Raw genomic sequence first — 22,420 nt, 5'->3', positions numbered from 1 at the left:
CTATGGTTATACTGTGTATAGCTGTAGTGTAACTGTCCTATGGTTATACTGTGTATAGCCGTAATGTAACTGTCCTATGGTTATACTGTGCATAGCTGTAGTGTAACTGTCCTATGGTTATACTGTGTTTAGCTGTAATGTAACTGTCCTATGGTTATACTGTGTATAGCTGTAGTGTAACTGTCCTATGGTTATACTGCGTATAGCTGTAGTGTAACTGTCCTATGGTTGTACTGTCTGTAGCTGTAATGTAACTGTCCTATGGTTATACTGTGCATAGCTGTAGTGTAACTGTCCTATGGTTATACTGTGTATAGCTGTAGTGTAACTGTCCTATGGTTGTACTGTCTGTAGCTGTAATGTAACTGTCCTATGGTTATACTGCGTATAGCTGTAGTGTAACTGTCCTATGGTTGTACTGTCTGTAGCTGTAATGTAACTGTCCTATGGTTATACTGTGTATAGCCGTAATGTAACTGTCCTATGGTTATACTGTGTATAGCCGTAATGTAACTGTCCTATGGTTATACTGTGTTTAGCTGTAATGTAACTGTCCTATGGTTATACTGTGTTTAGCTGTAATGTAACTGTCCTATGGTTATACTGTGTATAGCTGTAGTGTAACTGTCCTATGGTTATACTGTGTATAGCCGTAATGTAACTGTCCTATGGTTATACTGTGCATAGCTGTAGTGTAACTGTCCTATGGTTATACTGTGTTTAGCTATAATGTAACTGTCCTATGGTTATACTGTGTATAGCTGTAGTGTAACTGTCCTATGGTTATACTGTGTATAGCCGTAATGTAACTGTCCTATGGTTATACTGTGCATAGCTGTAGTGTAACTGTCCTATGGTTATACTGTGTTTAGCTGTAATGTAACTGTCCTATGGTTATACTGTGTATAGCTGTAGTGTAACTGTCCTATGGTTATACTGTGTATAGCCGTAATGTAACTGTCCTATGGTTATACTGTGTATAGCCGCAATGTAACTGTCCTATGGTTATACTGTGTATAGCTGTAGTGTAACTATCCTATGGTTATACTGTGTATAGCTGTAGTGTAACTGTCCTATGGTTATATTGTGTATAGCCGTAATGTAACTGTCCTATGGTTATATTGTGTATAGCTGTAATGTAACTGTCCTATGGTTATACTGTGTATAGCTGTAATGTAACTGTCCTATGGTTATACTGTGTATAGCTGTAGTGTAACTGTCCTATGGTTATACTGTGTATAGCTGTAATGTAACTGTCCTATGGTTATACTGTGTATAGCTGTAATGTAACTGTCCTATGGTTATACTGTGTATAGCTGTAGTGTAACTATCCTATGGTTATACTGTGTATAGCTGTAGTGTAACTGTCCTATGGTTATACTGTGTATAGCTGTAGTGTAACTGTCCTATGGTTATACTGTGTATAGCCATAATGTAACTGTCCTATGGTTATATTGTGTATAGCTGTAATGTAACTGTCCTATGGTTATATTGTGTATAGCTGTAATGTAACTGTCCTATGGTTATACTGTGTATAGCTGTAATGTAACTGTCCTATGGTTACACTGTGTATAGCTGTAGTGTAACTATCCTATGGTTATACTGTGTATAGCTGTAGTGTAACTGTCCTATGGTTATACTGTGTATAGCTGTAATGTAACTGTCCTATGGTTGTACTGTGTATAGCTGTAATGTAACTGTCCTATGGTTATACTGTGTATAGCTGTAGTGTAACTGTCCTATGGTTATACTGTGTATAGCTGTAATGTAACTGTCCTATGGTTATACTGTGTATAGCCATAATGTAACTGTCCTATGGTTATATTGTGTATAGCTGTAATGTAACTGTCCTATGGTTATACTGTGTATAGCTGTAATGTAACTGTCCTATGGTTATACTGTGTATAGCTGTAATGTAACTGTCCTATGGTTATACTGTGTTTAGCTGTGATGTAACTGTCCTATGGTTATACTGTGTATAGCCATAATGTAACTGTCCTATGGTTATACTGTGTATAGCTGTAATGTAACTGTCCTATGGTTATACTGTGTATAGCTGTAATGTAACTGTCCTATGGTTATACTGTGTTTAGCCATAATGTAACTGTCCTATGGTTATATTGTGTATAGCTGTAATGTAACTGTCCTATGGTTATACTGTGTATAGCTGTAATGTAACTGTCCTATGGTTATACTGTGTATAGCTGTAGTGTAACTGTCCTATGGTTATACTGTGTATAGCTGTAATGTAACTGTCCTATGGTTATACTGTGTTTAGCCATAATGTAACTGTCCTATGGTTATATTGTGTATAGCTGTAATGTAACTGTCCTATGGTTATACTGTGTATAGCTGTAATGTAACTGTCCTATGGTTATACTGTGTATAGCTGTAATGTAACTGTCCTATGGTTATACTGTGTATAGCCATAATGTAACTGTCCTATGGTTATATTGTGTATAGCTGTAGTGTAACTGTCCTATGGTTATATTGTGTATAGCTGTAATGTAACTGTCCTATGGTTATACTGTGTATAGCTGTAATGTAACTGTCCTATGGTTATACTGTGTATAGCTGTAGTGTAACTGTCCTATGGTTATACTGTGTATAGCTGTAATATAACTGTCCTATGGTTATACTGTGTATAGCTGTAATGTAACTGTCCTATGGTTATACTGTGTATAGCTGTAATGTAACTGTCCTATGGTTATACTGTGTATAGCCATAATGTAACTGTCCTATGGTTATAGCCATAATGTAACTGTCCTATGGTTATACTGTGTATAGCTGTAATGTAACTGTCCTATGGTTATACTGTGTATAGCTGTAGTGTAACTGTCCTATGGTTATACTGTGTATAGCTGTAGTGTAACTGTCCTATGGTTATACTGTGTATAGCTGTAGTGTAACTGTCCTATGGTTATACTGTGTATAGCTGTAGTGTAACTGTCCTATGGTTATACTGTGTATAGCTGTAATGTAACTGTCCTATGGTTATTCTGTGTATAGCTGTAATGTAACTGTCCTATGGTTATACTGTGTATAGCTATAGTGTAACTGTCCTATGGTTATACTGTGTATAGCTGTAATGTAACTGTCCTATGGTTATTCTGTGTATAGCTGTAATGTAACTGTCCTATGGTTATACTGTGTATAGCTATAGTGTAACTGTCCTATGGTTATACTGTGTATAGCTGTAATATAACTGTCCTATGGTTATACTGTGTATAGCTGTAATGTAACTGTCCTATGGTTATACTGTGTATAGCTGTAATGTAACTGTCCTATGGTTATTCTGTGTATAGCTGTAATGTAACTGTCCTATGGTTATACTGTGTATAGCCGTAATGTAACTGTCCTATGGTTATTCTGTGTAAAGCTGTAATGTAATTTCTCTATGCTGTAACGAAGGACTATACCTAGGTACCTTTGTATGTAAGAAGGCACTGTAACTGGTGACTTATAAACAGTGACAATAAAGCTAATTCAATTCAAGAGACACAGGTATGGTGCAGGAAAATGACAGTAAGCTTGTGTAATGTGACCAGTAACGATCTACAAACATCTAATGGCCTACTCTTGTTTCTAGGTTCTTATCTGCTCTACACACCAAGAAGCTGAATTCCTGATTTCAAGAAAAAGGCTTTCCATAGCCAGAATAAAATAATAGGTTTATTTTGCTATGATTTGGAGGTGCCGGTATTGGACTGGGATGTAGAAAGTTATAAATCACACAACACCAGGTTATAGTCCAATAGGTTTATTTGGAAGCACTAGCTGGTGGACTATAAACTGATGTTGTGTGATTTTTAACTTTATTTTGCTAAGCAGTGCAAGAACCTACCAAAACCCAATTCAGTTATGTTTGCAATCTGTTACACCAATGGTTTTTAGGCGAAAGTGAGGACTGCAGATTAGAATCAAGATTAGAGTGGTGCTGGAAATGCACAGCAGGTCAGGCAGCATCCGAGGAGCATGAAAATCGACGTTTTGGGCAGGAGCCCTTCATCAAAGTCTTAGAGAGAATTGTAAGGGATAGGATTTATGAACATCTGGATAGGAATAATGTGATCAAGGATAGTCAGCATGGTTTTGTGACTAAGGAGGTAGACGAGGGTAAAGCGGTAGATGTGGTGTATATGGATTTTAGTAAGGCGTTTGATAAGGTTCCCCATGGTAGGCTACTGCAAAAAATACGGAGGTCTGCCATTGAGGGTGAGTTGGGCGTTTGGATTAGGAATTGGCTGGCTGGAAGAAGACAGAGGGTAGTAGTTGATGGTAAAGGTTCATCTTGGAGTGCAGTTACTAGCGGTGTTCCACAAGGATCTGTTTTGGGACCATTGCTGTTTGTCATTTTTATAAATGACCTGGAGGAGGGGCTAGAAGTTTGGGTGAGCAAGTTTGCGGATGATACGAAAGTCGGTGTGGAGTTGTTGACAGTGAGGAAGGATGCGTCAGGTTACAGCGGGATATAGATGAGCTGCAGAGCTGGGCAGAAAGGTGGCAAATGGAATTCAATGTAGGTAAGTGTGAGGTGATTCACTTTGGTAAGAGTAACAAAAAGATGGGGTACTGGGCTAATGGTCAGATACTTGGTAGTGTGGATGAGCAGAGGGATCTTGGTGTCCATGTACACAGATCTCTGAAAGTTGCCACCCAGGTAAATAGTGCGGTGAAGAAGGCATATGGCGTACTGGCTTTTATTGGTAGAGGAATTGAGTTCGGGAGTCCTGAGGTCATGTTGCAGTTGTATAAGACTCTGGTGCGGCCGCATCTGGAGTATTGTGTGCAGTTTTGGTCGCCATACTATAGGAAGGATGTGGAGGCACTGGAATGGGTGCAGAGGAGGTTTACCAGGATGTTGCCTGGTATTGTAGGAAGATCGTATGAGGAAAGGCTGAGGCACTTGGGGCTGTTTTCATTGGAGAAAAGAAGGTTTAGGGGTGACTTGATAGAGGTGTACAAGATGGTTAGGGGTTTAGATAGGGTTGACCATGAGAACCTTTTTCCACGTATGGAGTCAGCTATTACAAGGGGGCATAGCTTTAAATTAAGGGGTGGTAGGTATAGGAAAGATGTTAGGGGTAGATTCTTTACTCAGCGAGTCGTGAGTTCATGGAATGCCCTGCCAGTAGCAGTCGTGGACTCTCCCTCTTTATGGGCATTTAAACGGGCATTGGATAGGCATAAGGAGGATAGTGGGCTAGTGTAGGTTAGGTGGGCTTGGATCGGCGCAACATCGAGGGCCAAAGGGCCTGTACTGCGCTGTATTTTTCTATGTTCTATATTCTATCAGGAATGCATGATGAATGGCTCCTGCCTGAAACGTCAATTTTCCTGCTCTTCGGATGATGCCTGACCTGCTGTGCATTTCCAGCACCACTCTAATGATGCCAATGGTTTCTGCCCGCCCATACTCTGGGGGCCTGCAGTGTCTGCAACCCTAAGCAGCTGTCAGGCAACCTGAAGGAGTTTCAGACAGCAGGTCAGAAGGCAAGGTTATCGCTGGTCCTTTCCAATATAATTTTACCACACATAAGTAGTGCACAATTTTCAAAAGATGTTGTTTCAGTCAGATCAATGGAGTAGCAACTGAAATCATGTCTCAGGATCTGTACAAACATCTCACATCTGACACTGCAGCACACAGCAGAAAATAGAAACAGACAGCAAGACTCTCAGAGTCATAGAGATGTACAGCATGGAAACAGAGCCTTATCTTGGGTGGAAGTTCTTCACAAGACCTGTTGTGCATCTGAATAACTCTATTTTGCTTTGTCTATTTTTTTCCCTTCCTCTCCCGAAAGTATTGACAACTTTTCAAATATGGCTGTCTGAATACTGAACACCTCTTCTAACCCCTCCCCTGACATGGAGAGGACTGAGGCTCATCACAGCTCAGCCAATCCTCTCCAATACACACACACACAGAGCAAGATCCCAAAAGCAGCAATAAGATGGCTGAATGTTTTTCATGGTCCTGAAATGAGGAATGTTGGCCACTGGGTGAAAAGCACCGCACTCCCTGCAATTGCTGTCACCAACACCACCACCCCCCCTCCACCCATCCATCCACTCTCTCCACAACCCAACATACTCCTCTTCCTGAAGAGGCATTTGGCATCTCAGAATATTGTCTCATTAAATGGACACCACCTCTAACAAACAGCAACCACGCTCTGTACAACACTGCAACAGAAGGTGAGTCCACATAGTCATGTCCAGTAGTGATGTCCAAACCTATACCCTTCTATTCACAGGCAAGCTGAATGAACATAGATTAGTGGAAGATCCATGTGTTTTTTTAATCTGTATGGAAAGCAGTGTTTGGCAGGAAAATGGTTAATCCTATGTTCTCGGAAACCTGTCTCCTGTCCAGAAGATTTCCAAATGTGGATGTGTTGTATTGTTTCCAGGGTGCAGTTTCCTCAGCATGTTTCCTCCCTCTCTCTCCCACTTCCTCTCTGGGCTACACATGCCACATTCATACTGAGGAAAGGAAGTCTTCGCTTGCAGCAGTGGGATTGTTGCTGTTAGCCCGGCGTCGCCCTTGCTCTGGCGACACTGGGCTCACATGCTCAGGAAGTCGTGCTGTGACGAAATAATCCTGCAGCCACCAAACAAGCCACAGTGCATCACTGCACAATTATCAACAAGCACTGGTTTAGGACCACAGGCAGGTGGCTGATAGTTGAGGAACAAAAGTTGCCATCTCTAAGCCCTTTCGAGCAAAAAGGTCATGAGTCCACTTCCTGCTCCATGCTGAGTTATCTGATTCCAGCAGGAAAAACACAAGGAATGCTACAATGGAACTCAATGCCTATGGATTACAGAAAGAGAAAGTCACAAAGTGTTCCTGCTCATGATACCCGTCCAATAATGTCTGCTGGCAAGGGGTTGTATATGGATGTCAGGTGAAAACAGAATTGCATGAAACTTGGATTTTTCTTCTCTGCTTCCTCATAACTCAGTTCCAGAGTTGTTGTTAAAAATATCTAAACAAGATGTGCAGAAGTACATTCAATTTGCAAAGTTCCCTGTTTTCCCTGCTGCCTCTCTTTAGATGTTTCTGGGCTAAGTGCTTTCTGTTTACTGTGGCTCAGATGTTAGTATTCTTGCTTCTGAGTCAGAACATTGTCAGTTCAAGCATCACTCCAGAGCCTTGGAAAGAAAGTGTAGGCTGATACCGCAGTACCACATTGCACAGCGTAAAGTGCTGTCTTTTAGGAGAGATTTTACATCTTTTCAAAAGAGGTTAAAGAGTCAGTGGTAACTTTGAAGGAGAGCAGGGAAGTTCACTTTGGTGTCCAGATCAATACTCTCCTCAACCAACATCACCTGTTAATGTTGATTATCTAGTCATTATTGCTGTTTCCGAACAGATAATTCTTCAATGAAATATGACATTAGTTTCAGGTTGTTTTTTCCTTATCTTTGGCCTAGAACATAGAGAGGTACAGCACAGAACAGGCCCTTTGGCCCACGATGTTGTGCCGAGATTTAATCCTAATGTAAAATATAGTAACTTAACCTACGCACCCCTCAACTCACTGCTATCCATGTGCATGTCCAGCAGTCGCTTAAATGTCCCCAGACTTCACTTCCACCACCTCAACTGGCAACGCATTCCATGCATTCATAACTCTCTGCATAAAGAACCTACCTCTGATGTCTCCTTTATACCTTCCTCCTAATATCTTCAAACTATGACTTCTTGTACCAGTCAATCCTGCCCTGGGGAAAAGTCTCTGGCTATTGACTCTATCTATTCCCCTCATTATTTTGTACACCTCGATCAGGTCTCCTCTCTTCCTCCTCCTCTCCAGAGAGAAAAGTCTGAGCTTATTCAACCTTTCTTCATAAGGCAAGCCCTCCAGTCCAGGCAGCATCCTGGTAAATCTTCTTTGTACCCTCTCCAAAGTCTCCGTATCTTTCCTATAGTAGGGCGACCAGAACTGGACACAATATTCCAAGTGTGGTCTCACCAGGGACTTGTACAGCTGCAGCAAAACCTTGCAGCTCTTAAACTCGATCCCCCTGTTAATGAAAGCTAAAACACCATATGTTTTCTGAACAATCCTATCCACTTGGGTGGCAACTTTGAGGGATCTATGTACTTGCACACTCAGATCCCTCTGTTCCTCCACACTGCCAAGAATCCTGTCTTTAATCCTATATTCAGCATTTGAGTTCGATCTTCCAAAATGCATCATTTTGTATTTATCCAGGTTGAACTCCATCTGCCATTTCTCAGCCCAGCTCTGAATCCTGTCTATGTCACGCTGCAGCCTGCAGTAGCCCTCTGTACTATCGACGACACCTCCAACCTTTCTGTCATCTGCAAATTTACTAACCCACCCCTCAACCTCCTCATCCAAATCATTTATAAAAACTACAAAGAGCAGAGGCTCAAGAACAGAGCCCAGCGGGACCCCACTCAACACTGACCTCCAGGCAGAATACAACCATTCTCTGCTTTCTGTCAGCCAGCCAATTCTGAATCCAGATAGCCAAATCTCCCTATATCCCATACTTCCTGTAGTCCTGCCAGTCTTGTTTCAAAATATCTAAACTCAATAATACACATATACATTGCAAAGAACAATGAAGACATGAAAGCTTTCAGTGATCACAAATCCTTCATCTGTTCTCTTCAATATCTATGATCCCAGTAACGAGAGGATGTAGGTGGATTTTAAATGGTTCAGAAATAATAAATACTGTGTTGGAAGTTCCCATTGTCAATTACGCTGGAGTCAAGAACCATGCACCAGAAAAATTATAGCAGTAGGGTGTGAGGGTGAGAAGGAGCTGGAGAGTTATAATTTTGACTTTGTGCAATAGTGCATTGTGGGCCACAGCCCATTCCACACCTTTCCTGCTTTTAATTTCCATTGTAATAATTTTCAAAAGCAAAGGATAATCTGGGCATGTAATGACATGACTCTAAAGGGCTATCTTAGCATCTCTTTAACTGCACAGCAATGAAATCACATCCCCAGGCATTACTTGGTGGAACACACTCCTGCAATATTCACAATTATTAGACATTTTTCATTCCTACAGGATGCAGCAACAGGAACCTTGCCTGACTTTTCTCCCCATTCCAGGTTTAGGGTAAAATGAGATCCCTGACTGCCACTCTGAGACTTTCTGTTCATCTGAAGTGACATGATCTCCACATTCAGCCAGACCCACAACCCATCTACAATCATTCACATCCCAATGTAGAAATAAATCACACTTTAGCCATACAAAATACTAGTTAGAGCACAAGCAGACTTCACCAGATGCATTTTCCCTGGAGGAAAGACAATGTAAATTAATTTAAATTTAATTGATCAGCTATAAGGCAGGATTTAATACTCCCTGCATTTTAGAAGGTTGAGGAGTAATTTGATTCAAACTTAAGATATTAAGGGAACAGATAAGTTAAATAGAGAGAAACTATCTGTCCAAGTTTAGGAATGGAGGACTTTCTTGAAGTCCAGGCAAAAAAACAGAATCGGTTTTCAGTAATATAATTAGGATACACTTATCAGACAAAAAGAATGGCACAAGTTTACAACTCTCTTTCACAAACAGCAATTGATGCTCGATCAATTACTAATTTTAAAATCTGAAATTGATAGATTTCTAACAGCCAAAGCTACAGAGGAATAAAAGGCAGAAGTTAGTACACTGGGTTATGTCACAGATTAGCCATGACCTCTTATAAAAATGGCAGAACAGCCCTGAGGGATCAAATAACCTACATCTGTTCCTACACTCCTACGTTTACAAATTGTGTTTCTAGCTCAGTTTGTACAACAGGATCAATATTAAGGGATCTTTGCACTGCTGGATGAAATGTTAACAAGGGTTAATAGGGGTTAACCATCTCCATCTGCCCTCTCAGGAGGATGTAAAAGATCTTACATACACTGTCTCAAAGAATAGGAGAGGACTATTGCTGGTGTCCTGAGTCAATCTTTGTTCCTTAACAAATTTGAACTTGTATGTTAGCGAAAGGGGTCGTAGAAATGCAAATCTTCCTTTTTCTGCTGCTAGTTTTATACATTATGCAGCAGATGATGGTTTGCATGGGGTTAACATATTTAAAGGTAAATCTTAGAATTACTGTTCCATAAATATCAGTGATCAGGAACTCGGCACAAACAACAGGCAAAAATTACATTAATAAAAAGAACAAAATCTTTTATTCTGGTCTTCCGTTGCCTGCCTGGTGACTTCCTGACATTCTATGCAGCTGGAGAATTATTAACTCTTTCCAGGACAGACACTGAGCCCTCCTTCCCTAATGTTTGAATCTCTGGCTAATTTTCTTTCTTTCCCATCTGAGGGCACTGAATCTCAACGGGGTTGCAGTCCACAGGCTATGGCAGTCCCACCTCCCTTAACTGGTAACCTTCTTTGTGTCTGAGCCTGAGCAGCAAATGTTGGTTTGACTGGTCTCAGCAAAAATCTTATTCTAGGCTCTACCGAAATCCACAAACCCATAATTGAGCGGCACAGTGGTTAGCACTGCTGCCTCACAGCACCAGGGATCCAGGTTCGATCCCAGCCTCGGGCGACTGTCTGTGTGGAGTTTTCACATTCTCCCCGTGTCTGCGTGGGTTTCCTCCGGGTGCTCCGGTTTCCTCCCACAATCCAAAGGTGTGCAGGTCAGGTGAATTGGCCGTGCTAAATTGCCCATGTTGTTCAGGGATATTAGTCAGGGGGAAATGAATCCGGGTGGGTTACTCTTCAGAGGGTCTGTGTGGACTTGTTGGGCCGAAGAACCTGTTTCCACACTGTAGGGAAACAAACCTAATCTAGACGCACACTGTTCAGTATTTATATAGAGTCTTTAAAATAAAATGTCCCATTTAAGTTCCACACTGAGCCACAGACGGCAATATTAAGATGGGTGACCAAATGCTTGACAGAAATAGGTCTTAAGGACCCCATCTTAAAGGGGGAGAAATGGATAGATTTAGGGAGGAAATACTTGTAGGGCCCAAGAAGCGTTAACGTAATCCTCCTTCCAAGTGATGGAGCAATGGAAATCAGAAATGTATAAGAGGTCACAAAAACAGAGATCTTGGAGGGTTGCATGGCTGAAGAAGACCATAAACATAGGAACTGAAGCTATGGAAGGATTGTTTAAAAAGAATACAAGAGGCATATCAGAATCACTAGCTGGAATCCTCCCTGACATTCATGTCCTAGTCCAGGAGACTAGACATCTTACTGCTGTCAGTAAGATATGGCTAGTGAAAATAATAGTAAATATAAATAAAAGCAGTAAAAATCATTTCACAGTCAAACAGTTCCAGAAACATGTAATCATATGTGGTTACTGATGCTCCTCATTTACACAGAATTTGGATAAATGTTTGAAAAGGTAAAGGGATCAGAGAGCTTCACTAAAATAGACAGATTTTACCAGAAAGTGGCAAATATGAGGACTTTTGATTGAAAATTTATCCCAAAAATAAAGTGCACAATTTAAATCACAGTAACATATCTCTCTAAAATATCCTGAAGTACCTCAAACACAATGGGCCAAATGTCATTCTTGTGATTCTACATGGTATACTTTGATCTCAGAAAGTTCCTAGTCATATCAATTGGGCTTTCTGGTCACCAGAAATGCATTAACGTGAATGCCCCCTATCAAGGTTACAAACTCTGTGTTACACAGTATACATCTCCTCATATTACAACTCACCCTCATTCTTGAGATACATAACAATTCCATAAGTATACAGAAGCATTGTGATCATGTCACTGCTTGAGGAAACCACAGGCCTGGACCAACAAGTTGGAGACTTGAGTTCAAATCCAATGACAGCAGTTGGAGAATATAAATTCAATTCATTAAATAACTCTAGAATAAAAAGCTAATCTCTGCAATGGAGGCCATGAAACCAGCTGATTGTTGTAAAAGAAAACCAGTTCATTTGTGTTCTTGGGAAGGAAATCTACCATGTTTTCCTTGTCTGGCTTACATGTGACACTAGAATCACAACAACGTGGCTGAATCTTAAGTAACCTTAAATGATCTTAAATATGGTTGAGCAAGTCTCTCAGTTGAATCAAAGAAGGCGACATCTCAATGTCTTTCCAAATGCAAATACAGAGGAGCAATAAACCGTAGGCCTTGCCAAAAATGCCTACATTCCATGAGTGAATTAAAAAAAGAGGTCAGAATAAAAACAGTATCGGATGCCTCTCTCTTTAGGCTTCCAAAACAATTAATAAGCAATTATTGTACCAGCGTTGTTGCAAGGCTCCTGAAGTTGTAGTTAAAAAGCACTGTAAATATTAATGTTGTTGAATTTGGATTTAGTATTATTAAACTGTTAGGAACATGACACATTGAGACAGTCTCAATCTTCAATGGATTACAGATGAGACTGTTTGGATGAGCAATGAACACAGCCCCTCTTTGGCAATGAAAGCTACAAAAGGAATAATCCAATCAGAAATGGGAGGCAACTTCTACTGCAGATTTAAGGAAAAAAGTTGGAAATTTGAAAGTACCATACAACATTGTTCAGATCAGAAACAACTCAAACTCTTTCACATGCAATGAGGCACTTTGAAATGTAGAAAACAGTTATGTGCACTATTGGAAAAGAGCAGAGAATTGGGAATAGTTGTGTGTCTCTTTCAAAGGATAGTCATAGGCATGTCATAGGTTGGGGCTATTCTTCCTGGAGACAAGAAAACTAAGAGAAGATCAGATCATCTTTCAAAATCATGAACAAGGTTGATTAAGTAGATGGGGGGAAACTGCTCCCATTAGTGAATGGATCAAGAACTGGAGGGCACCAATTTAAAAAGTGATTTGCAAAATGAGCAAATGTGTTATGAGGAAAAACCTTTTCACACAGCGAGTATTTAGGGTATGGAATGCACTGCATTGAAGTGTGGTGGAAACAGCTTAAATTGAGGCATTTAAGAGTGTAATTGATGATTATTTGGAGAGAAATAACATGCAAATGTAATGGGAAAAAAGCAGGACATTGGTACTAAGTAATGTTGCTGATTTGAAGAGCTGGTGCAGACATGTATGGGCCAAATAGCCTCCTTCTGCACCTATTGGGATTTGATTGTCACACAATGCGCCAAATGGCCTTCCTCTGCTCTGTAACATTCTATGACTATATAAACTAATACAGCAGCTATTTCCTATGCTGCAAAGTCACAGAAGCAATGATATTATCAGTTAATTTGTTTTTTGGTCAAGGGAGGTATTTTGCTAGGATACCAGAATGCCCTGTTGGTCTTCATATGGAGTAATGGGATTGCTGATTATCACACAACTGCACCAGCAGAATAGGCAGAAAGATCCTTGGGTTAATATTTTATCCAAAGATCAACATCTGAAAAAGCAAAACATCCCGTTGGTACTGCAATAGAATGATAGACTGGATTACAACCTCTTAAATCCTGGACTGGGATTCAAAGCGGCTAGGCGAAAGTGAGTACTGCAGATGCTGGAGATTAGAGTTGAGAATGCGGTGCTGGAGAAGCACAGCAAGTCAGCCAGCATTCGAGGAGCAGGAAAACTGACGTTTTGGGCAAAAGCCCTTCATTAGGAAACTGCAGGAAATTCCTGATGAAGGGCTTTTGCCTGAAACGCTTGATCTGTGTGCTTTTCCAGCATCACACTCTCGACTGGGATTCAAAGCTACAATCTTCTGATATGGGGTGAAAGTTCCATCAGTAGAGACAAGTTAAAAAACACAAAGGTATCCTGGTGAGAAGTCGGGATTTATTTTGAAAAAATGAGGAAAAAAATTGATATACTGATCAAGACATTGCTATTCAAATCAGCTGATCCAAAGCTGCCTCCAGCAAGCAGTAAACACCTGAACAAAGTGGATGAGAAACAGAACTAAGTGTATAAGAATCCTTCATATTTTGAGAATGTGGAAACAGATATGAATGCAATTTTCTTCAGGCAATCTCAGCAGGAATGTGGGGTGGGTGGTGATGGGGACATTTTTAAAGAGACTTCATGAGCTGTATAGTAAATCAGTATCTGACTCACTGCAGCTGGGTTCAGAAGTCATGACCTCAAAGGTCAGCACTGACCTTGTCATTTCCCCCTCCCCTGGCGTCCTTATCTCTCCTTCACACGAGGGCAGGAAAAAAAAACTCGCCGCCTTCCGCCAGCAAGGCGTCGCTTTTTGAAAGCCACCCCTGACCCGGTCACAGGAACTGGGCTGCAAGGAAGGGAACATTTGAAGGCTTATATCAATGCCAGCTTTCTGTGATTTGTCTCATCAACACGGTATCCTCCCTTTTTCGTGGGATTACAAAGCAAATTTACAGTGCTCTGTTCATACCAAGGACTGGGTCCTGATGCTTCTGTTTAATGCCCAGATCTGTACTTTGAGGATTGTCCTCCTTGAGAATTGAGAAATGAATGATTCACATTACAGAATACCCAAGTTACTAAGAATGGAAGAAGAGGCAAAACAAATCAAGATGGAGCAACTTGGTAGAGCCACAATAACATTGTAAAAGCCCGCAAATTCATTGTGAGTGACAGTTTTCAGATCCTGTGGCAGATTAAACTGAAATTTCCTTAATTGTTTGTCTCACTGTTACACTTCCCTCTTTTACCCCAAGAATGTAGGTCTTGTTAGCTGCTGAAAAGCTGCTGAACTTTAATATACTTCATGATGTGAAAGTTTAATCTGTGAATGTCAACAGCTTTTCTCTCAAAAGGAGGCAGACTGTCATCCTCATGTGTGCATTTTGAAGTAGGAACCCTGATCCAACCCATCACTAATCCAGGGGTTACAATAGTAATTACAATGTCTTCAGAGCTGAAGGACAGAAGATCAGAGAACATTTCCCTAATCATTCCGTTCAAAAAGTAAAACAGAAACGGTTGGAAATACTCAACCAGTCTGCAGCATTAGTGGAGACAGAAACGGAGTTAATGCTTTGAGTCCCAAACGACTCTTGGACTCTGAAGAAAAGTCATATTTGATTTGAAATGTTAACTTAATTTCTCTTTCCACAGATGCTGCCAGACCTGTTGGGTTTCTCAAGTCCTTTTTTTTTTGTTTAAGATTTCCAGCATTTGTAATATTTTGCCTATTTTTGCGTGCTTCAGGTTGTTCAATTAGTAAAATTTACCATACCATAGGGGAAACCACCAAGGAAGGAAGAAAAATCCATGGAATTTTTAAAAGAGAAAATAAAATTCAGTGTTCAACATTAACGAAATATCACTCATTAGGGCAGCAATGTGTGGCATCACTGAGTGGGGTGCTGCAAGTTAACTCCTCCCCCACATTCCCAAATTCAGAAACATGGGATAAATGTGAAGGGCATATTCTATCAAGCTTCTCTTACCCAGTAATTAATCAACAAAAGCACAGGTAATGGTCTGACAAGGAAAATAGGATACTATTTCCATGATAGCTCAGTGGGTAATTACACAGTGTGATGTGGTATCAAGCCACACAGCTTAGGATGCTCCCTGTTTGTGTCCTTGCCTGTGCTGAATTTGCTGACCTCAGCCAGATAGGGCTTGGATTCCCACTTTCAGTTTCATAGGGACTGGATCAGGGTGTAAGAAACAAGGCACCGGTTAGATTTATAAACCTAAGCGAGAAGATTTCTTCACATCCAAGTTCTACATGGCTGAACCTTTATCCAGAGGTATGGGACTTGATGTTAACTCACTCTAAACTCACCCACTTAGACAAAGTCAAAATAGAACCTTATCACCCTAAACTCTCTAACCATTGGAAACAGCCTCTCAGCATCTACCTTGTCAAACACCCTCAAAATTTTTATATGTTTGAATTAGAACACCTTTTAATCTTCTACATGCCAGCCCATTCTACTTAATTTCTACTCACATTACAACACTCTCATCATGAGACTCAATCTGGTAAACCTTTGTTACACTCCATTTAAAGCAAGTATATCCTTTCTGAGACACAGAGACCAATATTGTTGCACTACAGGTGTGCATTCACCAAAGACAATTATACCAAGATTTCATACCGTCATACACCAACCCCTCTCACATTCTTCATTGTCAAATAATTTACTAACGTTGACTATCTAGATTTACACACATAGGTGCCTTGCTGCCACCTTCTCAATGAGAATTCTGAAAGGATAGCAAACACTATCCTTGCATAAGTTCCATGAATGAATAAAACCAAGAATAGTTGCTAGTTTGAGGTAAAAACAATGACTGCAAGATGCTGGAAACCAGATTTTGGATTAGTGGTGCTAGAAGAGCACAGCAGTTCAGGCAGCATCCAAGGAGCAGCGAAATCGACGTTTCGGGCAAAAGCCCTTCATCAGGAATAAAGGCAGTGAGCCTGAAGCGTGGAGAGATAAGCTAGAGGAGGGTGGGGGTGGGGAGATAGTAGCATAGAGTACAATAGGTGAGTGGGGGAGGGGATGAAGGTGATAGGTCAGGGAGTGGAGAGGGTGGAGTGGATAGGTAGAAAAGGAGATAGGCAGGTAGGACAAGTCCGGACAAGTCATGGGGACAGTGCTGAGCTAGTTTGAGGTACCAAGTGCTGCTGCAAGGATGACCCCATAATTCCTTGTCTGGGTTTGTCCTCTGTCTCAAAAATTAATCAATGCCTTCAGGAGAGGAGGAGAATGAACTGTGTCTCAAAGAACGGACATAATTTCAAAAAGTAAATGAAGTAAGTGCCTTGTTGGTACCAAAGTCAATTTGGGTCTTACTGTGGTCAAATTTATGAGACTGCAAACTGTTGTTGGAGTGAAAATACATTCCAATAAATAACATAAATACTACAGTGCAATCCTCTAATAGATCCTGCAAGTTTCAGAATAGGCAATGAAATATATCTGTCTCCAGTAGCGTAGAGCAAGGGAATGTATTTCACAAATTATTACAATCACAAAGTATTTCTAGCTTAGTCACCCTACCTGTGATCATCTGTTGTGCATCATATGGTTCCATGTAGCCATCATTTTCCCCAACTCGTTCTGCATCATTTTGTCCTGTCTCTCGTTTCTTGGCATCATAGGGATCTGCATAATCCTCTACAATGATGACCTGTATGGAGAGGGGTTGAGTCAGATACATAGTATTCAGAATGGAAGAACTTGACTTCATTAACACATTAGTTTTCTGTGATGTGATCCATTTTTAGTTGACATGTTTCATCTCTTTAAGACTCTATTGCGCATCTGCTCCTCCTCCTCTGCAAAGCTCAATTACAGCCTAACATGCGCTTCAGTTTCCCTTTCCTTTGAGCAGGGGAATATTTACATTCTGCTTAATGCCTTTCATGGAAGAATTGGTCTCCTTTTGTTCCCAGATGTGTGAGACTCACCAGCTGTAGCGTAATAGCCACAGGCCGAACTACCAAGTCTTTTTTGATTGGGATTGTGGTTGACGCATAAATTATGGCAAACTTTCTCTTAACTGGCATTTCTGGGACCAGGAGTGTGCCAGTTGATCAAATACTCTGGATAATCAAGAGTTCCACAAAAACAAGTAATAGAAACATAACATAGGGCAAATACGCGTCACTGTAATATTTTACTGACAGCATAAATCACGTAAATAATAAGGCAACTTTGCCTTAAATAAAACTTACCAACAAAGAGTCTTCTCACTTGCACCCTCAACTGACTACTCATACATCGTGGTATTTGAGACAAATTAACTTAAAATTGAATCAACTATTGATATTTCATGTGTCCATTCGTTTGAACAACAAGTACATTTACTTTGAGGTTAATACGTTAAAAAAACTATAATAATTGAACAAAACAATACACTAAACTTCACTCAACTAAATTTGAAGTGTATCATTTTTTGCAGGTTTATCAAGAGTGCCGATTCATAAGACAGCAGTTAAAATGAAATTTGCTGTCATGTATTTTCTTATGCAGGATTGAGCACAAGTTTTGTGCATAACCTATACATTTATCAGTACTGTAATTAGCAATGAAGAACAAGTGTGGAAAATACAACCCAAAACCTGTGTTAAACTAACTGATTATCAGAAGAATAAAATGTAGCTGAGCATGCTTCTGCAATGAACTGGTTCAGAATTTGATGCCTGAGACTCCCACATGGTGGGTTAACAATCTCTCCAAAAATCAATCTTGCAATAGAGAGGGACCAGGAAGAAAGGGAAAATCGTCAGAAAGCCTAGACATACAGAAAGTGTGGCATTGGCATTACTTCCTGTCCAGTATACTTTTAGGATTGAGGTGCACATACATGTGAAACAAGTGTATCTGGACTTGTACGATTGTGAAGCTGCTTTGCATACTCATGTATGTGGGAGCTTTGTTACAGTTTGTAAACTGGAATGTAATGATCCCATTTTCAATTATGAAGATTCCATTAAAAGCTAAATGTCGCACATCATCTACTAAATGCCAACTAGGGTTCAGTGGGTAACATGCTCATCTTTAGCCAGGAAATTGTGGTTTCAAATCCCATGCAGTGACTTGAACATAAAATCCCAGTTTACTGTCTCAGTGTAGTGAGTACTACATTGCCAGAGATGCTAATTCCCAGAGGAGTTGTCAAATCAAGGCCCCATGTTGCATCTCAGATCCCATGGGACAATTTCAACAAACAGCAGGGGATCTCTCACTGGAAGCCAAAATTTATCCCTCAGCCATATCTTTGAAATTGATCATCTAGTCACGACTCCACTGGTGCTTGTGGGATCTTGCTATGTGCCTGTGCGCCACATAAATTGCCTTTTTCCTCCATTGCAACAAAAAGTACCTAACACGCTGTGAAAAAGCTAGGGTCTTCCTGAGGATGTGAATGGTGCTGTATGACTGCAGTTGAAGGGTGAGGTTTATAAAATCATGAAGGGCAGAGACAAGGGTTTTTTCCCTCAGATGAGGAAGTTCAAAACTGGCGGGCATATTTTTTAAGGAGAAAGATTTAAAAAGGACATGACAGGCAACATTTTTCCACAGGGAGTGGTTTGTGTGTGGAATGAACTGCCAGAGAAAGTGGTGGATGCGGGTACAGTTACAACGTTTAAAAGCCACTCTAGTTCATGAATAGGAAAGGTTTGGAGGGAAATGGGCCGAGCACAATTAAGTCGGACTAGGTTCGTTTGGGAACATGATCAGTGGGAACTAGTTGGACCAAAAGGTCTGTTTCCATGCTGTATGACTCTACAAGTCGATTTTTGTTATTGATTGGGAAGTAACAATAATTAGATTTTGTCCCTAATTTCTCCTCCGCTCCTTTTGAGGCCAATTCTTGGTGGGGTATGATTCTACAACTCACCTGAACCTTATTCAACTGGCTAGTTTTTACGTTTTAATACTGGAAGAGAGTATTAAAGGCTACTCAACTGTGGAAGGCGTCTCAGATACTTTCCCAACCCACTTTCTACACAATACATAGCCCAGCAAGAGTCGCTCATCAAGAGCAGTTTCTAGATTAGATTAGATTCCCTACAATATGGAAACAGGCCCTTCGGCCCAACAAGTCTACACCGACCCTCCGAAGAGTAACCCACCCAGACCCATTCCCCCTGACTAATGCACCTAACACTATGGGCAATTTAGCATACCAATTCACCTGACCTGCACATCTTTGGATTGTGGGAGGAAACTGGAGCACCTGGAGGAACGGGGAGAATGTGCAAACTCCACACAGATAGTTGTCCAAGGCCAGAATCGAACCTGGGTCCCTGGCACTGTGAGGCAGCAGTGCTAACCACTGAGCCACCGTGCCACCCACTCATGGATTTTTCCCTCATGGATATTGCAGATCACTGCAGTGCAGCCTTAGCTTAGATAGAACTTGGAGCCATCCAGCTCTATTTAGCTTAGCAGCAAACCAAACATCCCACTTACACAGGTTGTGAGTGCTCATTCAATGGCTCAGTGAGTATTCTCACAATAAAATAACTGGCTCAATACAAATCTGACATCCTTTTCTCATTTTGTCTCTGAGCTGAAACGTCCATTCAAGTCCCATTCCAAAGCCTTCAGCACAAAAATCTAAGAAAACACTTCAGTAAAATACTGAGGGAATGCTGTCAGAGATGCCACCTTTCGGATGAGCTGTTGAACCAAGGTGCTGTCCTCCCTCTCAGCTTAAGATAAAATACTCTGCAAAAGGATCTGCAAATGAACTGAGCATTCTCCCCAAAGTCATGCACTAATATTAATCCCTCAACCAAATAATTAAAAAAAGATGATTCCATTGGTGTTTTTTGGGTGTTTGCTGTGCACAAATTGGAAGCTGCTTTTGTAACATGATACACTGGTGATTGCATTTCATTGGCATTTAGGAATTCTGGAATGTCCCATGGTTATGAAAAGTGCTATAGAAATTCATGGTTATCTTTATTATTTGCAAAAAAATCGAGGTCCTATGTGTCAATCCAGATGGATGAACTGAAGGCACAAAAATTCTGCTGTCCGAGGCAAATTACTCCCTCAACCTGCACCACCACAAAAAACTACAAATCACCATTCATCTAAAGCCTTCTGCGGGTTATTGTTCATGCATAATGTATTTGCTTCCATAATATGTCACTGTACTATAAAAGTAGTCCAACGTGTGGTGTGCTAAGTTGCTGTATAAAGTTAAGGTATTAAGCAGTTCCTTACCGTGTCTTGTTTGGCGTTTCCATTTTCTTCATTCTCCACTGAATTCTGAATCCTATTCATAAGGTTTTTCCCATTTTTCTCTTGATTTTCCACTTTGATCAGTCTGTGTTTTGGTAAAATGTAGCTGGGTCCTGACAGTTTTCCAGGGTTTAGTCCTGCTTTTCCAGAATTTGTCCCAGTTAGTTTCCCCAGGTTCAATCCAGTCTTCCCTGGACTTTGTCCTGTTTTCCCAGATTTCAGTCCATTTTTCCCAGCGTTCGTCCCAGTTATTTTTCCAAGATTTAATCCCGTTTTTCCAGGATTTTGAGTGGGTGTTTTGCTAGCCTTTGGGTCAGGTTTCTTGGTTTTCAAATCAGGCGTCTTCCCAGTTTTTGCTTCAGGCTTCGCTGTTTTCAGATCTGCCTTCCTGGTTTTCATGTCTACTTTTCCACTTTTTATATCAGTTTTCCCTGTTTTTGAGTCTGTTTTGTCAGTTTTTGAATCTGTTTTCCCAGCTTTCTGTTCAGGTTTCGATTCAGTTTTGACTGGATTCTTCGCAGTAATTTTCCCTGGATTCAAGCCAAGTTTCCCAGAAAAACTTTGTCCTGACTTAATGGGATTCTGTCCCCGTTTCAACGATGGGGTTTTGACTGGTTTTCCAATTTCTTCACCATTCCCAGGATCAACGTTGGAATTTTTGCTGTTTTTTCCAGGGATACTGTTTCCAATTTCCCCAGATCCTTTGGGCAGTTTCCCATTATCCTTCTTTATCGTCAATCCATTTTTTATCAGTCCTGTAGGATTTTTCCCCTGAATTAAATTTTTCTTCGATTCAGTTTTCCCTCGTATTAGTGTGCTGCTGCCTGTCTTTCCTTGAGTCCCCACAGATTTTCCCTGCATCCCGGCATTTGGTGCTTTTCCGAGTTTTCCCAGCTCTGACTCATTGTGTCCTCTCTCTACAGCCCCTTTTGCCTCTCTTCCAGCTCCCCGAGGGTTCACCTCACCTTGAGTGGCACGCCGGTTCCTATTTGTTCCCTCACCATCTGTTCTGGTCCGGGTTGCACCCATGCCCTCTGGCTTTGGTCGGGTCTTCAAGCTCAGCTGGAAATCCTTGAACCACTTTGCCATAATGAGCAGCAATAGCACAACTTGCGCGGCCACAGGCTTGGGTTCTTATCAAGTACAGCGCAACTGGTCCTGGAAGTCTCCAACCTTAAATTAAAATGCAACTCAAACAGAGGATGCAGCAAAATCCTGGCGTTATCAAAAGTGTGAACCTAGTCAAAAATAAATGTTAAAAACATTCAGGGTTTTTAGATCAGCACAGTCTGCTTTTCATCCAGCAATTACATTTTCTTCGACTCTGTGTTTTCCTGGGATTCCAGTCTAAAAGCTCCCTCTCTCCCTCTGAAGATCTCCACTTGTTGTAGACGTGGGCTATTCCACACAGCTTGCTCCTCTCATTAGCCTTCAAACTCCACCTTCCTGCCATTGTGAGTTTGAGTGATGACACAAGTACAGCCACTTCCACTTCTATGGACACCTGATAATTCAACAGTGGCTGAAAAAAAAAGCCACGCAAACATTTTCCATCTCACTGCCATTGTACTCATTCCTGTTTGAATTGAACACAATCAGTCTGAGAATGAACATTCATGGCAGGAGCCAGCTGACACCTTTTTGAAAAGTTTTCAGACACATCTTTTATTAACTTAAAATACAGTATTTCGTGTCAAGCTGTGAATCATAATTCTGCCCAATACTTTTATCTACACAATTGTGATCTCCATGTCATACGGTACAATAAACTGATTGTTAATCCCCA

General features: G+C 40.8%; 1 protein-coding gene across 1 annotated transcript in view; it reads right to left on the bottom strand.

Annotated features, from left to right (window-relative positions):
• LOC122544717 (uncharacterized) overlaps nucleotides 1–22,034 on the bottom strand; it is a 39,511-nt gene extending 17,477 nt beyond the window's left edge. Inside the window, exons 1-2 of the mRNA XM_043684006.2 lie at nucleotides 20,617–22,034; nucleotides 16,933–17,062 (exon numbers count right to left, since the gene is read on the bottom strand). Of these exons, the coding sequence (XP_043539941.2) occupies nucleotides 16,933–17,062; nucleotides 20,617–21,723 (1,237 nt within the window). The 5' untranslated portion in view covers nucleotides 21,724–22,034. The remainder of the gene's footprint in view (nucleotides 1–16,932; nucleotides 17,063–20,616) is intronic.
• Nucleotides 22,035–22,420: the final 386 nt, after the last annotated feature.

This window comes from Chiloscyllium plagiosum, unplaced genomic scaffold (assembly GCF_037043375.1).
Source record: "Chiloscyllium plagiosum isolate Xiang-an unplaced genomic scaffold, Cpla_swu_hap1 HiC_scaffold_50, whole genome shotgun sequence".
NCBI lineage: Eukaryota > Metazoa > Chordata > Chondrichthyes > Orectolobiformes > Hemiscylliidae > Chiloscyllium > Chiloscyllium plagiosum.
The sequence above is the reverse complement of the archived record's forward strand: the minus strand, read 5'-3'. Positions and strand labels throughout refer to the sequence as shown.